Source organism: Trichechus manatus, unplaced genomic scaffold, assembly GCF_000243295.1.
Source record: "Trichechus manatus latirostris isolate Lorelei unplaced genomic scaffold, TriManLat1.0 scaffold00356, whole genome shotgun sequence".
NCBI lineage: Eukaryota > Metazoa > Chordata > Mammalia > Sirenia > Trichechidae > Trichechus > Trichechus manatus.
Genome location: NW_004444292.1, coordinates 372,276 through 387,473, shown reverse-complemented (window position 1 = coordinate 387,473; position 15,198 = coordinate 372,276). Strand labels below are relative to the sequence as shown.

General features: G+C 32.4%; 1 protein-coding gene across 3 annotated transcripts in view; it reads left to right on the top strand.

Annotated features, from left to right (window-relative positions):
• Window positions 1–15,198, top strand: part of PSPC1 (paraspeckle component 1) — a 113,640-nt gene that overhangs the window by 74,714 nt on the left and 23,728 nt on the right. Inside the window, exons 7-9 of one of the 3 annotated variants that reach the window (XM_023725690.1) lie at window positions 1,568–1,625; window positions 4,655–4,824; window positions 7,147–15,116. In XM_023725690.1, coding sequence (XP_023581458.1) covers window positions 1,568–1,625; window positions 4,655–4,824; window positions 7,147–7,332 — 414 coding nt within the window. In that variant the 3' untranslated portion in view covers window positions 7,333–15,116. Of the gene's footprint in view, window positions 1–1,567; window positions 1,626–4,654; window positions 4,825–7,146; window positions 15,117–15,198 lie in introns of those variants that run through there. The other 2 variants (XM_023725691.1, XM_023725692.1) reach the window with 2 other exon arrangements.

Genomic DNA, 15,198 nt, shown 5'->3' with positions numbered 1-15,198 from the left:
TATCCTTACTCAACCTTGGGTTCCCTATCACCAGCTTCCTTGTCCCCTTCTGCCTTCTGGCCCTTGTCACTGGACTCCCTTACCTCGTTAGTCTCGTTTGGTTTTATGGGGCTGTCCGCTCAACAGTGAACCTCGGAGGTAACTTCACCACTGAGCTAAAAGGGTGTCTGTGGGCCATACTCTTGGGGTTTCTCCAGTCTCCTTTAGGCTAGTAAATCTGGTCTTTTTTTTGTGAGTTAGAATTATGCTCTGCATCCTTCTCCAGCTCTGTCCAGAACCCTCTGTTGTGATCCTGGTCAGAGCAGTCAGGAGAAGAGACATTTTTTTATGGAAATTTAAAAAATACCTTTGAGAAAGATTTGGCTTTGAAATTTTCTTAATGTAACAAAACATTTCAGTTCTCTGTGATGCTGTGTAAGTGGTGTTTTACATCATAGCTTTGTAAAGGATAACCTTTTACGACATCTACATTAGGTTAGATAGGTTTGCTGCTTAATTGCATTTATGTTTTTATTGTAGGCTTTTATTTCCTTTATTTCTAGATTTTTAGGTGCTTTTTGCCACTAGTTTGTATTATTAAATGGAATTTTTAATGAACACTTAGATTTTAATAAAAATTGCTTTTGATAATTAGAATTATGCTTTCTTTAGATTTAAACATTGCTGCTTTTTTCTCAGAATGTTTTTCATGGTGGCTACATTTAACACTTTTCCATGATTGGAAAAGATTATCAAATAAAAGTTAAAATTTCAATTTTAACATTATCTTGAGTAATCTCACCTAACGATTTTATTGAAGTTAATTTTATATAACTGATGTTAGTAAATGAGTTTTAGGAAGCAGTTTCTTTATTGATAACTCAGAAGTTTTGACCATTTCTATACCCTTTTGTGCCATAGTTAACCTCAAGAGCATATTGTTTCAGAACTTGGCCGACTGTGTAACACCTTTATTTAGGTTTCCAAGTAAAAGGGTGCTCAATTAAAGAAAAACAATTTTATGTTGAGCTTATGTACAGTTGGGACTTTTATGGTATGTTGTTAGAACATGGTTGAAATGATGCTTGAGTAATTGAAAAATTTATACAGTGACAATTGTCTATAACTTTATTTTAAGCTTAGTGCCCAAAAGCTGTTTATGTTGTATGTTTAAATAAATTTGAATATAAAATGGTAACAGTAATTTCTATTTTAATACTCCAGTTGCCCAGGAGGAAGAAAATAATTGGCCTTGGTTGTTATTATTACTAGATTTTTTCTTTGTTTTATCTATAGGCAAGTGTCTTTGATATATTGGAGTAAAACCATTAAAGGTATTCTGTGATAGTTTTTATGTACTCAGGCTCATTTATAATCTAATCTTGGTAATATAAACTAGGTGCTCTAAGCACTCGTAGTATATTAAGCCTGAGAAGACTGAAGTTTCTTTTCAGTGTTATTAGTAAATTATATTGGAAATGAAGACAATTTTAAATGGAAAGTGATGTTCTTTTCTTTTTTATTTTAGATGGGAAATGTAAAGTCTTGAGATTGATAGGTTGACTGTGACAACTATGTTTACTTACAGAGAGAACAGGAAATGAGAATGGGTGATATGGGTCCCCGTGGAGCAATAAACATGGGAGGTAGGGATTTGAAGTAAAAGCCTTCTGTAACTTACTTATAATTATTTGGGAGACTGTACATGCTGTTTGTGGTGTCAGGATATCAGTAATAAATTAAAATACACGGAACAAAAGCTTACAGAGGTGAAGTCTCTTAAATTTATTAAATCAAATTAAAATACACCTATATTGAAAAATATATGCCTAGGAACAAAATTTTATTTTCTTTATTTGAAAGCTGAGTTATGTTTTGATAGACTTAATGAAAGAAACCTATAGCTAGGTTTTTGATACAAGCTGAAACTAGTTCAGTTAATTGCATGGTGTGATACAACTAAGTTGTATTATTTGAATCAAACTTTATGCCTTTTAAGTTTTACCTTGGAAATTTGATAGTTTCTGAGTTGTAATGTTTTTAACTTTCTGATAGTATTATATAAATTTCTGTTTTAAGCTAGTCTTTTGTGTAACTTGGAAGCTGTTTTTATACATTTCATCAAAGATTTAACTTTTTTCCTTAACTACAGTGTTGTGCACTGTGTGTCATTGGGAGCCCTCTGTAAACTTGTCAAGGAAATGAGATGTGTCTTTATCTTTCTAGGCTAATATGTATCTTAAGAGTTGATCTAAATTTTTAAAGAAAGTACCTACATTAGCATTTTGAATATGGATTAACTTGTATAATCAGGTTGCCAGGGACAGACTCAAGTAAATAAACTGAGAAAATTAAATGCGGAATGTACACACATAGCATGCACACCCATTTACAAAATCCAGTATGTTCTTAGAATATATAGTATATAGAATGAAAAATGTTAAAACATATGTGGAAAGAGCATATTTCCATGATCAGTCTGTTTTTTCTTTGTTGTTTCTACTTCTGATGCCAGTTTCTTTGCCATGACCAATCAGATAATCTAGAATAGTTTATTGCTGTTTACTTGGTCACTTTATCTACCAACAAGTAGTTACTGAGCATCTTTGTTATACAAACGAAGCAAGAGTCATGGCCCTTGCCCATAAAGAACTTGATTGTGGAGTTAGTATAATGTATATATTATATAATAAATGAACAAAGTATATAAGAAGTTTGAAATTATACAGCATAGTTGAGTATATAGTAGTGTACTAATAGTCCATTATTTATGTATTTTTCAAAGTAATCTCTAGAATGATGTATCCAGGTGGTTTTAGGGATTACAAAAGTGAGGTTGTTAATAGGTTTAGAGGCCTAAGGTAGTTAGGAATTCAAGATAATTTAAATTTTTTATTTAACATTTCAATCACCAGAGGCTCATCTTTACATTTTAGGGCTTTTCAGCTTCCTGTTTGTCATAATGGTTTACTAGAGTTATTAATCATTATCATCCAGCTGAAAGTTGCTGTTGACTAGATAAACTGTCATATCCCATCAAGTTACATTGATGGAAAGTGGCAGCAGATTTTTTGTGTATTACTAGTGTATATACCAAGTGAAACATTGATCATCAAACTGCTTTTCAGGGGACCAGATATGCTAACATTTTCTTAGATCTTTTTGAATTTAGTTTAATCATAGCTGATGGTGTAAGGTTTAAGTAGTGAAAATAAGGCTCTATGGCAAATATTGATAGTTGGAAATACTATTTTTTATTGATTCTATACAAAGTTCTGTAGTTATATTCCAGTCTTATAGGTTAGTTGTAACAATTACTTTGAATTGAAAAGAGAGAAGAAAAAAAAAAGATCCTTAATCTGTTGTTTCTTTTTGGGGAAAGTTGAGGTAAGATACTTCATAGGTATTATCCTCCACTCTCCCTCATTTTCATCTTGGCAGACGCTGTGGAAATCTATTAAAAATTGCTCTTTCTAGCTATACGGAGGGAATAGAAATTATTGTTGGGGAATTAAAGTGTAGATTTATGAACATGAGAGTTTTGGGATTAAGGAAATAGTTCCTTCCTATAAAGTTTTTTGGTTCCTGAGGAGAAGAGGGTACAGAAAGAGCAGTAGTGGTACAGAGTGAGACTTCTTCCTTTTAGCTGCTCTCTGGACTGGCCATGTAGAGAGTTCTGTTGGGGTAGATGTATAGAGTTGTAGGTTTGACTAAAAACTTCAACTCTGTTTAGAATGCATTTTTTGAGATTTTATGAGACTCAGAACTCAGTTTCTCAGAAAATTGACCTACATTGTGAAATATTAGAAGAAAACATCTAAATTGAAATCAGTCTTCGTGGATTTTTATGAGCACTTAGAAAAGGAAAAAAAACAGAAAACACCTGTAACTGATGTATTTGAGACCTTATATATGTAGCAGTATAGCTCAGGCACTATTGTATTAATATTAAACAGGTGGATATCTTTTTGATGACAAAAACATTAAGTATATCTGAATGTTCCCATTTCCAGAATTTCAACGTGTCAGAAAATTTAAATAGCTATAGTAATATTTTATTTGTATTTAGTTGCAGTTGCTTTTTAAAATAAGTTCTGCCGTGATGAGTCATTTCACTTTTCATTAGATTGCATATTTCTGTATACAGTTTAAACTAGCTCATGTAATTTTAGGGGTATTCAAATATATATGAAAGAGTTTTAGTTATACTAAACTTTTCATATATCGCAGGAAGTGTTTTCTCCCTCATACCTTAACTCACTCAGTTTATATGTCAAGTATTTTTAGCCATGACTTTCAAAAAACTAGTTTTCTATTTAATCCTTCACTGCTAATTTAAATTGGTAGTTACCATTATGAAGCGAGTATTTGGTTAAAAAGCAGATTAGCAGTAATACTGATGTTTTAAAATTTTCATATTTTTACATAAAGTATCAAATTTCCTAAAATAATTGATAATTGCTTCATTTGTTTTTATGTACATTTATTTTGGGGATGAAAGTTCTGTAGGGTACGCAGTACTCTTTTGCAGGGTAGATAATTGAGGATTCCATAATTAAGGAAGGAAAATGGTCTTGATGATACCCTTGTAATATAAGTTTTTAAAGTATTGTTAAATTTTTAATGTTTACTGAACTAAGATAGGACAGCTCTAAGTATAGATTGTTTTGCATAGATGCGTTTAGCCCAGCACCTGCTGGTAACCAAGGTCCTCCTCCAATGATGGGTATGAATATGAACAACAGAGGAACTATACCTGGCCCACCTATGGGTCCTGGTCCTGCCATGGGACCAGAAGGAGCTGCAAATATGGGAACTCCAATGATGCCAGATAATGGAGCAGTGGTAATGTATCATAAACATTATTTTGATTATATTCAGTAATATGCACTTCTGTCCCAAAGATAACTTCACACTTAACATAATTTGGCATCATTTATTTAGGCAGTAGAGGTCAACATCCAATGAAGAAAAAGTAATTTTTACGAATTTATTTGTTGATTTATGAAAGGCAATTTTTAAGTTGCCCAGAAATAAACGTAGGTTACAGTCAGTGGCAAGTACTTAAGTATGTAGCAGATACGTTAATTTGTTTTTTCCAGTGTTTTTAATTTGCATTTATCTTTTACCTGCATTAAATGTAATGGTCAAGTATTTTATGATTGTGTATTTTCCTTTGTGAATGACTTTGGTGGGGGGCAAGGCCCCAGTATAATGAAAACACAGTTTTCAGTAGATATTTTTAATAAAAAGGTTGCTTGTCATGATTTACTTCAGAAAATTCAGTTGAACTGTGAAATAATTACCATTAAAAATTTTAATATATTCTAAACTTACATTGCTGCATTTTTATTACAGAATTATTAATTTTAGTTGTTACTAAATTTAAAGTAGACCGTTTTATGTCGTGATTTGAGTGTGAAGATATCTTTGTGTAGGTTAAATTTTTTTAAAAGGGATTTTCAGTTCTGATTTTTATTGTTTTTGAATATTAGTAGCAAGACTTTTATCATTTTCCTTGAAGTCTATCACTATGTAAATAAGTCGTTACAGTGGCAAAACATTTTCTCATTTGGTTTTTATTAATGGTTCTTCTAAATAACATTTAGGAGAATTAGTTGATTGTATATATTTTGAAAAGTCAATTTTGGAATTACCATATCCAATCTTAAGGCGCCATTTTTGATTAGAGAGAAAAAGCACTGCCAGTTAAACTAAAACATTCCATTAAATGTAAATCCATCCTCATTTTAGAGTTGTTAAAAGTGAAACAATGTGCATCTTCGAATTGATGAATACTGTGTTTATCTCTTTTTATTTACATCAAATACAGTCTTTTAAGAAATTGGAAAAATTGGACATGCTAACAGATTTTTTTTTTTTAAATGGTAGTTTTTACAGGGAGATTAAGAGGCAGTGTCCTAGTATCTACTATGAACAAATGGTGCATCATACATTTAGTGGAACTATCAATGGATTTCCTTCAGTGGAGGCTTTATTATACAGTGAAACATCTGAAAGCTAGTAAAAACTTGTATTACAGGTAGTCCCCAACTTACGACGGGGCTCTTGTTCTGATAACTCCAAGTCAGTTTTGACTCAAGTTGAGTATCTCTCTTTTTTTGGTTTTTAGTTTTCATTTCAAAACATGGTAGTGTTTTGAACAGTAAATCATAAAATTGAACATCTGTGAGTGAACATCTGAGAATGGTAACATCAGATTACGCACTGCAACACTGTATGTAGTACATATTACTTATGAGATGACTCTAAGTGCGGTTTGTTACAACTTGAATACGTCGTAAATTGGGGACGGCCCATAGTTAACTGGTTAAGTTTTAGAATAGTAAATAAGCATCACTACTAACTTAGAAGTAATATTAACTGTCCCTTTTTTCGACCCCTAACTCCCAAAAGTACAAACTTTAAATACCACTTTTGATCCTTTTTACACTGACGTTTTACTACTATGGTAAGGGAGTTCTGTTTAGCCAGCCTTGAGAGTAATATGTGCGGTTATTAATGTGAAGTTTTTCAAAATATGTGGTTCAGGTGTTAAACTGTGCTATCAGTAGTGCACATTAATAAATTATCAGTTTTTTTTTTTAAAAACCGTAAAATTTCCCAATAACTTTTTCAAGGAAAATACCTCAAGTTTCTGTATTGAAATCATAATTCTTTGTGTGTGTGTTTGTACTAGTACTTTCTATCTTAAAAGCATTGATATTGGAATTTTTTAAATGTTTATTGAGGAAACATGTTTACTTTTTAAAATAGAAATTGATGCTGCACCCCAGTTTTGTCTCTGATTTTTAAAAAAGTATTTTCCTTACATGGCATAGCTCTAATACGAAGTTTTTTTTAAAGGGATCAGAGCAGGATTATAATACTGATGGCATTTGTTTATGTCATAAAATCAGTTCTTTTTTTCCTGAAATTGGGGCATAGCATTAGCAATTTGTAATTCTTCAGATGCTTTTTTAAAAAACAAAAAACATAGTAACTAATTAAATTGCTCCTTTCTTCCTTTTATGTGTGATCCTGATTCTGCTGGACTTTCTGCTGAACTTCATGACACCACCACTTGGGATTTTGCCAATTTTTCTTGTCACTTACATTTGGCGTGTTCCAAATGGACTTCATATTTATTGTGTGGTATTATAATAGCACAATGATAGATTTCCACAAGGACCACCATCTCAGATGGGATCACCAATGGGTAGTAGAACAGGTTCTGAAACCCCTCAAGCACCAATGAGTGGTGTAGGTCCTGTGAGTGGTGGTCCTGGTGGTTTTGGTAGAGGAAACCAAGGGGGCAACTTTGAAGGCCCTAATAAGCGCCGCAGATATTAAACATTCTTTCGTTTCTGGCTATTTAGAAAAAGAAATTCAGTGGTATGCCTTTACACTTTTACCTGTTACCTGGAAGAAATGGTTTTATTGTTAATGTATGTAGACTTTAAAACTTTTCTTTTGTAAAACTTGAGGTTTTGTGTTTTTCTTTATTCTTAAGCTTTGTAGATTAGAATGGAAATGATGATGCTTATCATTGTGAATGTTAAAATGTGTTTGTAACTATAGCTAAATATAAGTATGCCACAGTACTGTGAAATCTGTGTAGTTAATCTCAATAAAGAAATAATTCTGAATTATTTTAAAATGTTATTAGTGGTATTCTCTTATGGTTTTACTAAACTTTGCTGTAACTTTGATTGCTTAACTAATCCCAGCCATTTAAAAATGAAAATGATTTTCTGGTTTTTAGTTTGTTGAAGTAGCACTAAAGATAGAAACTTAAACATAATGTCAATAAGGGGTAGTTAGAGTAGTACGTATTTTGTGGGGATATGGTAATATACATTTGTATAAACCATTAATGTTCTGTGAAATCAGAGTTGCTGTCTACATTTCATATAGATTCTGACTATTCAGATATTCTTAGACGGAATATTAAGGATATCTTTGTCCTGTGCTGATTTTTTTCCAAATAAATCTTTTGAATCTTGAAAAAAAAGTTTGAAGGCAAATCTCTTTTGCTTGTAAAGTAATGTCTAGTTTTAATCTTATCTGCCATCATTTATTTGGTTTTAATATCTAGATTTTACCTCTTAAAAATTATCAGTATAGTTAGTGTTAAATTTTCTTTAAAATCAATACTGTTGAGTTGGATATTAAGCTAGGATTTCCTATATGGTTCATGATGATTGAGGCATGCCTTGACAGTCTTGTTTTCTATAAGTATTTGAAGATGGTTTGACTCTGCAGTGTTCCCCATAGTTTGATAAGTCCAGTAAAATAGTAGTTGAACTTGTCTGAAAGGCTAAGTGTTTTTCTCCTAAGAATACAGTTCAAATGATGATTTTAAAAAGCAGCGATATTTCTGGAGATGGAGAGTGGTGATGGTTGCACATTATGGTGAATGTGGTTTATGTCACTGAATGATAATGACACTTAAGACTGGTTGAAACAGCAGTTTTTTGTGAGATATATATTTTACCACAATTTAAAAAAAGCTGTGAATTAACTTGAGAATGGCTATGGGTCACTGGAATCTAATTCTCTAGCTCTTTCTGTCAAATACCCATTTAGAATTTTGATTTTCAATACTAAGAAGAAACTATTTTGTCACATTATGTTTATTCAAAAACAAAGTCCTAGCTATATCTAAAAAAATTGTATGCTAACCTTGTTTTTCTAAATTTAATGAATCACATGTATAACTTGTACCACAGATGAAACTCATCAGCCATTGATTGCAGCAGTTATTTCTCACACAGCAGCTTAGCGTGTTACTATATTGTGCTTTTAGAATTTTTCTGAAGGACAATACGCTGTGTTTAAATAAACTGTTTAAATAGTACCTCTTAATTTTGCATGGTTTCTCTTTTTGCTGGAAGGCATATTTTGGAAAGAAATAAATTTGGTTAATTATTTAAAATCTTAAATAAAAGCAGTTGGCTGTAAAGCACAATTGAGATCCATCCTTGTGTACCAGTTAAATTTTTCTTATGTAGTATTTCATGTTTTATATTTTAGACACATCACTGTGGATGGAATTATTTTCTAAAATTTATAGCATTCACAGGCTTTTGTTTTTGGCAATTCTTTGAAACCATGATTTGGAGATTGTAAAATAATACACTATTCTCATCACATTTTCTGTAAGTATTGAGACGGGGGAAGCAGGATTTTAAAAATTTGTGACATTAATTGGGGTTTGAGGAGTTTCACATTGATTATAATTTTTAAGTAATATCTGTCGTACTTGAATTTACTTTTCCCGTCACTGATGTTTCATTCCTTAGCGAATTTTTATCATTGTATTTCAATTCAAAGCTAAAATAAGATTGGGAGAAATTTGATCCTTTTGTTAATAGCAAGCTACCTTTGCCTGAAGGCTGTGAAATTCTGTATGATTCATTCAAGAACATTCGAAAGCCTCTGCACAAAGAGATGTCTTAATCTCCTGACCATCCTAGTGTCCGGGTTCAACTCTGGCTCCAGGAATAGAGTTCTACACAGCTTTTTTCCGGCATCAAGAAAATTCTTGTTCCAGTACTTACCAAGTTTATCCTGGGAACAGTCAGCTTCTGAGTGACAGTCAAGTGGAACATCTGTGAACTCCTAGTTATTCAGTGTTTAGTTTTTATATAGTTAAACAACTTGAGACTGGTTCAGTCAGTATTTTTTCTTGGTGAGTTAGTATACCAAGGAAAAGTTTTGAATGTCATTTACGTAAAAGTGGTAGATATGAAAATAAAGGGGAAATTCAATATCATTAGATTTTTAAAATAAGTGTGAAGATTTGTTATATATGCTACCATCATTCTTTCTCTTAAAAAAACAATTTTACTTTTATGATATCACAATACTCTGTTTCTTTTTGTGTCATGATTTGAAATAGTTTAAAGTCAGCAGTATTTAGATTTCATATGTCATTTGTAATTAATATGCATAAAAGCACACATTTTCCTAGTTGTTTTATTCTAGCAGTATATTTTGCTGGAATTTCCCCCCTGGTTTTGTTTATTTTGAAAATCATTTATTTTCTTCTTGATAGATGGCGTTTTCAACGAACTTTTTGTTTACTCTTTTCGTAAAGCTCAATTTCTTATTCTTCCTTGAATGTTAGATTTTCTAGTTGAAGACAGTGCTGATTAAATCTTTGTTTTTAACCCTAAAATGTCAGTTAGTTTTGGAAAGTCTCTGGAGCAGGGATTGCCATTCAGAAGTAGGAATTATCAATAAGGATAGTGATGAAAACATTTGCTCGTTTCTCAAACACTGTAATTGCAGTTACACCTTTACGTTTTATTTAGAAGCATACTTGAATATTTCAGTAACTTGGTGTTTGTATGTAAAGTCTGTCATAATCACTAAATACCAGTATGAGTGATCATAGTTAGCAATTCATAAGTGCGGTCGTGTTGAAAATTACAACCTAGATTCCAGATAAGAAAAATGACACATTTTTGAAAGAATGCTATCAAATATATGGTAAAACCTTTTTAAAAAGTTTGAAATTTAGTGTCAAATGAGACTAGTCAGACATAAAAAGAGAGGGGTCATTTTGTTGAAACAGGAAGCTTCCTGGGAAATACGGTGGTATTTGCATGTTTTGGTTGTTTTTAAGAGTTTTGTTCCAGCATTTCCTAATAATAAAGTATATTATACCTGAAATTTGAGAGGATAGTAATGATTTAAAGTATCAGATTTCTTTCCAAATTTTCTATGAGAATGTTGAATAAGACCAGTGAATACCTATGTACCTATCTCCCAGATTGAACAGTTGTTAGTGTTTTCCTGTTTTTACTCTGTGGTTAGATATATATTCATAGGTGTGGACTTTTTTAGTGTAGGGGGACAAACTACTTCAAAGTAAGTAGCAGACTTCCTGTTGCTTCACCCCCAAGTACTTCAACACATGTCTCCTAAAAGTAAGAACATGCTTATGTCAATTTCATACTGAAAAATACTGATGATTTCCCAATATCAAATCAGAAAGTCTTAAGTTATTTAGCCCAGAATGGTTTTATTTCATCTTATATCATATGATTAAGTAAATTAGGAGTGGTTTCATACTTTATGAAAGCATTGTTTGTTTTCTGGCAGTATTCATTACGGAATTTTAAAAAATAGGAAACAATTATAGGGTGCTCACTTTACATGTAGTTTTTCCTAGTGCTGTAAAACAAGGTCTGCATACACTTTCACAGTTGAATGTCTTATCAGGTAATTTATAGATTGTTACTCTGGGGAAATAGAGAAGAATTCCAGAAAACTTTTTAATAGTATCTGATCTTTAAAATCCAAATTAATACCATGTGTGTTGTATTAACTCTATTCCTTTTTTTATGTCAAAAGCACTATCTTCCTAAGTGTTCTAAAAACATTTTGAGAATTTCTTTTATTTCCTCAGTTACTGAATAACACAGATGATTGAATTTTGAATCTTATAAGACTGAATACTTAAGGCCCTACCAGAGAGCTCTGTTATCTTGAGAATATTTTTAGACTTCTTGCCTTTTCTGTAAAACCATGACTATCTCTAAGGGTTCCATTTGGTTGAAACTTGTAATTTGATTCTCTTTTTGTTTTATGTATTGAAATTATGAGTATGTACTTTCTTTGTTTTATGATATTTCTTTGCAATAACTAAAGCCTGTTTTTTCCTGAAGGGAGAAGACTGCATTTTTAAAATTAATATAACCCAGGTTGTTATGTACACATTAAAAACTATTCTTTTTCAAGTATATTGTTTTGTGACTTGAATCACCACTTATCATAACCATTTCCCTTTCTCTGCAGTGGATAAGTTTATCATGGTTAAAAAAAGAATCTTGAGTCAGAATTAACCTTTTTCAATTTGGCTTTGTTGTTTAAAGTGATGAATTTTGAAAAGGCTGGTATTCTAATTATACCTCTAAGTAAAATTTAAGTTCTGTCTGCATTTTAGTCTCAAAATTAGAAGTAAGTAGAAGTGTACTTAGAGATAACATGATTTTTCTTTTTGTCTTTCATTTCCCCTATTTTCTAAAAGTAAATTTAGTCGATTAATAAATGGCTTTTTAGTTATCCATTAAATTATTTTCAAACTGGCACACAAGGATCCCCTGCATTTCTCGATTATAATGTAACTGCCTGGACCTTATGTTTTTAAATGCTCTATGTAAGTGGGTTGTTGGTGGTGTTGAAGACTTTGGAATTGATAATGTCTAAAATTCTTTCTGTGCTAATTGTTACAGAGAGAACTTCACATATTTGTCATTTTGTACATTGTATATCTCAGTGTAAAGTAGAAATTACACCTATATGATCCGCTTCCAAAAACTTAAATGAGTAGCCACAGTAATCTGTTATGTTTTATGTTTGTTGTACCTCTGACTGGATGTTTAAGACATATTCTCCTGTGTTCTTCTTTATACAGAACGGGCATTGTATATTTGTTAGCCATCCAGGCTTTTGTGAATGTCATTGAGATTTTGTGTATGTTTTTGGGTTTTAGAGATATGTAAATATAATATTATCATTATTATTTTACCATAGTGTGTGAGTTAGTTACATTTTTATATGCTTATTTAACTGATCTGCTTTATGCAAATGAATTTTTATTATCTCATGTGCAAACAGTATCTTATTTTAGAGTACATTTTGCTAGAATAATTTATTAATTTTTCTCAGAGTACTTTGAAATTATTAGATAAAGTAGATCAATATCAAATGTCAGATATTGCTTAGTTTACAGACATTGCCTGGTGGTTCTCTATAATGAGAAAAAGTAAACCAAATCTCTCACATAGTGATTCTCTTAATCATTTTTGAGCTTTTGGGTGTTGGAACTTACTCAGGGGTTACTTAGTCGGTAATGTTAATTCTTCTTTGGATTGGTTATTTTACAAATTCCTGGCTTGTATTTTACACATTAAGATAACTTTGGATTGAACAGTTTAGCGAATTGACCAGGGTAATCGGAGTAATTGTCTATAAAATGGTACTTTCTTAATCAGACAGGATTTATGGGAAGCCATGTCATTCAGAATTTCACTGTATGCATTGATTCTACCAGTATGGATTGAGGGGCCTGCTGTGTACTGGGCACCTTTCTAGGGCTAAGGTACAACAATGGGAGAACAAAATCTCTGCTGTAAATTAAAGGACAGCAGCTAGGGACATCCCTCTAAATGAGTGGTTTTCATACTTTAGTGTGCATCAAAGTCACCTTGAGTGCTCATTACAACACTGATTGCTGGGTCCTATCCCTGGTGTTTTTGATTCAGTAGATCTGGGGTGGCTTCACATAATTTGCATTTCTAACAAGTTCGCAGATGATGTTGCTGGTCTGGGGACCACTCTTTTGAGAACCTTTTCTCTAAAACATAGTTACTCAAAAAGAGGCACAGTAGCAATTTTGGCTGTACAGTTTATTTGTTGTAAGTGACTGTTCCCGTACATTGTAGGGTGTTTAGGATTCCTGGCCAGTTGTTGAGACAATTCAAAATACCCTCAAACATTTCGAGTTACTGCCACTTGACAAGCACTACAAAAGTCATGTAATGTTTACTCAGGGTTTTCAAAAAAGTGACAGCTATTGTGGACTAGGGAATGTAGTACTAGTTTTGTGCCACAACGTGTTTTTGAACTAGAGTTTTATTGTTGCATTCACAAAGCCTAGTTAATGCAAATGAAGAGGAAATTTAGGAAAGCACATTTTGAAAATTTTGCAAAATAAGGTTTTTCACTTAACTGGTTCTCAATTATCCATACCTATATGAGAAATGAAACAAATGAAGTAATGTTTTTTTATCAGTGTGGATGGATGAAGGTGGTAGAAAACTGCTGGTTTTTGCAGTTTATCAATAGAATTGACACCATTTTGATGGATTAAAAAGATAGCCTGACCTTCCCTTTGTGTGGGCTTGTCATTTCCTCTTCTAGACTGAAGATAAAGATTTTATCAAGTGTATCTTCTTTAGACTGTGTTTATTGAGAATATAATTTGCTTTGCACCTCTATTCTTTAATCATTTTAGAAAGTAATGCCTACAAACGATAAGTGGGAATTGTTAAGTAATTCTTTGGTAAAAATATAAAGCCTGCCTTATGAGACCTTAACAACAATTTGGGCTACATGTATGTGTACTTCAAAGCCTATTGAAAATTGTGCAGTACATTAAAAAATGTTAAATTGGTTTTTAGAGCAAATAGTTGCTATATTGATAATACCTCTTGCTGTTGATTCCAACTCATAGTGACCCTATAGGACAGGGCAGAACTTCCCCATAGACTTTCCAAGGCTGTAATCTTTATAGAAGCAGACTGCCACATCTTTCTCCTGCAGAGCAGCTGGTGGGTTTGAACCGCTGACCTTTTGATTAGCAGCCGAGTGTTTAACCACTGGGCCACCAGGGCTCCATTATTGATAACAGTCTTTTCCAAAAAACTGTGACTCTATTAGTGCAAAAAAACAAACACCTGATATGCAGTCTTTTAAATATCTCAGAAGGTAGTTCCTAGAAAATTGACTTCGGTGAATGTATAAGGATTTCTATGTGTAGGAAATATTTAAACAGAGACTTGCTTCTAATTGTAATCCAGATGTTACCTGGGGACCTCTAGTTGTGCTTTCCAAAGGCGACCCCAGCGTAGAATTCAGTGTCTTCCTGGTTTCCCAAGGGTTTTGTGTTTTTTTTTCTGAGCTGAAGATGAGTTTGTCTCAGGGAGGACACATTCATCTGATCAAGGAAGTCATCTACCCTTTATCTCTCAACATTGCACCAAACCAGCCCCTTCCCATCTATTAAGTTGTCACAGTTTTCTTGTTCCTTGGAAGCCCAGGACTAAGAAATACAGCTTCTACTTCAAGGTGCCTTAATAACCCATTTTTCAACTGAGAGATTCTCATGCAAGCTGATAAGAATAAAACTTTATCATCTCTCATCTTCTCAGAGGTTTGTCTAGTAGATTTTTTGACATGAGTTTGTCTTCAAAAATTTATTAGTTCATGAAAAAATTATTTTAACTCTGTGACAACACTTGACCACTAAAATAAGTTATATCTCTGTGAAAGTTCAGTCAGTGCTTAACTTTATTTTTAGGCACATGAATGCAGAAAAAATAAAGATGAATTTTAAAAAGAAATTGCTTTGAGTTTTCTACTGTGTTTCTCATCCCATCAATTACTGAAATCTTATTCCATTTTGGTGTTCCCCTTACTCCCACT